At 32.7% G+C, this 1,139-nt stretch overlaps 1 protein-coding gene across 1 annotated transcript in view; it reads left to right on the plus strand.

The window, feature by feature from the left end:
- Positions 1–495: 495 nt before the first annotated feature.
- The window catches only part of CBG21977, a gene marked incomplete at both ends in the record, with an annotated part of 2,967 nt that continues 2,323 nt past the window's right edge, over positions 496–1,139 (plus strand). The window contains one exon of the mRNA XM_002629883.1: positions 496–516. Within this exon, the coding sequence (XP_002629929.1) occupies positions 496–516 (21 nt within the window). The remainder of the gene's footprint in view (positions 517–1,139) is intronic.

The raw sequence follows: 1,139 nt of genomic DNA on the forward strand, positions 1-1,139 counted from the left end.
AAAAAATTGGATGCATACTTTTAGTTCTGATTCGGAGGGGAAATCGAAATTAACGGCAAAGTGGAGGAAGATCAGTGAAATGAAGAGAAGTTCTTCCAAACCGTTAACTTTGAGCCAACTTATCTCGGTTCCTCTAAACGATATCAAAAAACAGTAAACTGAAAAAATGTTAATTATACTGTCAGAAATAATTTGTCAGTTGACCACTTTTTGATATCTCTTACAGGAAATGAGATATCTGGACTCAAACTTGACTGTTTTTTATAAAGAGGATTCTATGTATTAGAGTGTTCTTCGGTATGTTAAAAAGAAGAAGAAAATGCCAAAGAAAAAGCCATAAAACGAAATGAAATGATGGCATTAACTGGGAGGTCGGTGTCTATCCTTATATATGGCCTTTAGGGGTTGTCTACTAGATTAGAATCTGAAAATGTTTATGAGTAGGAAAATGTGTAAAATCGAGGAAGAGCGTTTTAGTTTAATAAAGTGACACATATGAAACTTAGAATAACAACTGTAAGCTAATTTTTAGGATTTTGGAACTACTGTTGAAAACAGAACGACCGTGAGAAGTAGAAGTCTGAAGACAGACCGACCGCGGCCGATCGCGGCCACTGCTTCGACACCTTGTAGAGGAGTGACTAAACAGATGAACAGAAAAGTTGTGAATTTGCTGACAAAGAAAATTGTGATATAATTTTTTTTAGGAAAAAAGTGTTCGCTAAATAATTAATGAATCATTAGGGTTTAGGAAAAGACGGCGGGCAGAGGGCAGAAAAAATTCAGACATTTTGAGATTCGAAAATTCAGAAATTCAGAAATTAAAAAAATCAGAGAATTTCAAAAAGTCTAAAATTCCAAAAACTTATGATTTTGAGATTTTGAAATTCTGAGATTCCAAAAGTTCTGAAATTCTGAAATTTTGAAATTCTGAAGTACTAAAATACTGAAATACTGAAGTTCTAAAATTCAGAAACTTTAGGATTCTGAGGTTCTATCGTGAGATTCGTAACTCTAATATTTGTTCGGAAAATATAATTGTTCGGGAAATTTGCAAAAATTGAAATCATGAAATTCCGAAATCTTTAAGATTCGGAAATTCGAAAATTCAGAAATTCAGAAATTCAGAAATTCAGAAA

Source organism: Caenorhabditis briggsae, assembly GCF_000004555.2.
Source record: "Caenorhabditis briggsae complete genome, chrII, whole genome shotgun sequence".
In the NCBI taxonomy this organism is placed as follows: domain Eukaryota; kingdom Metazoa; phylum Nematoda; class Chromadorea; order Rhabditida; family Rhabditidae; genus Caenorhabditis; species Caenorhabditis briggsae.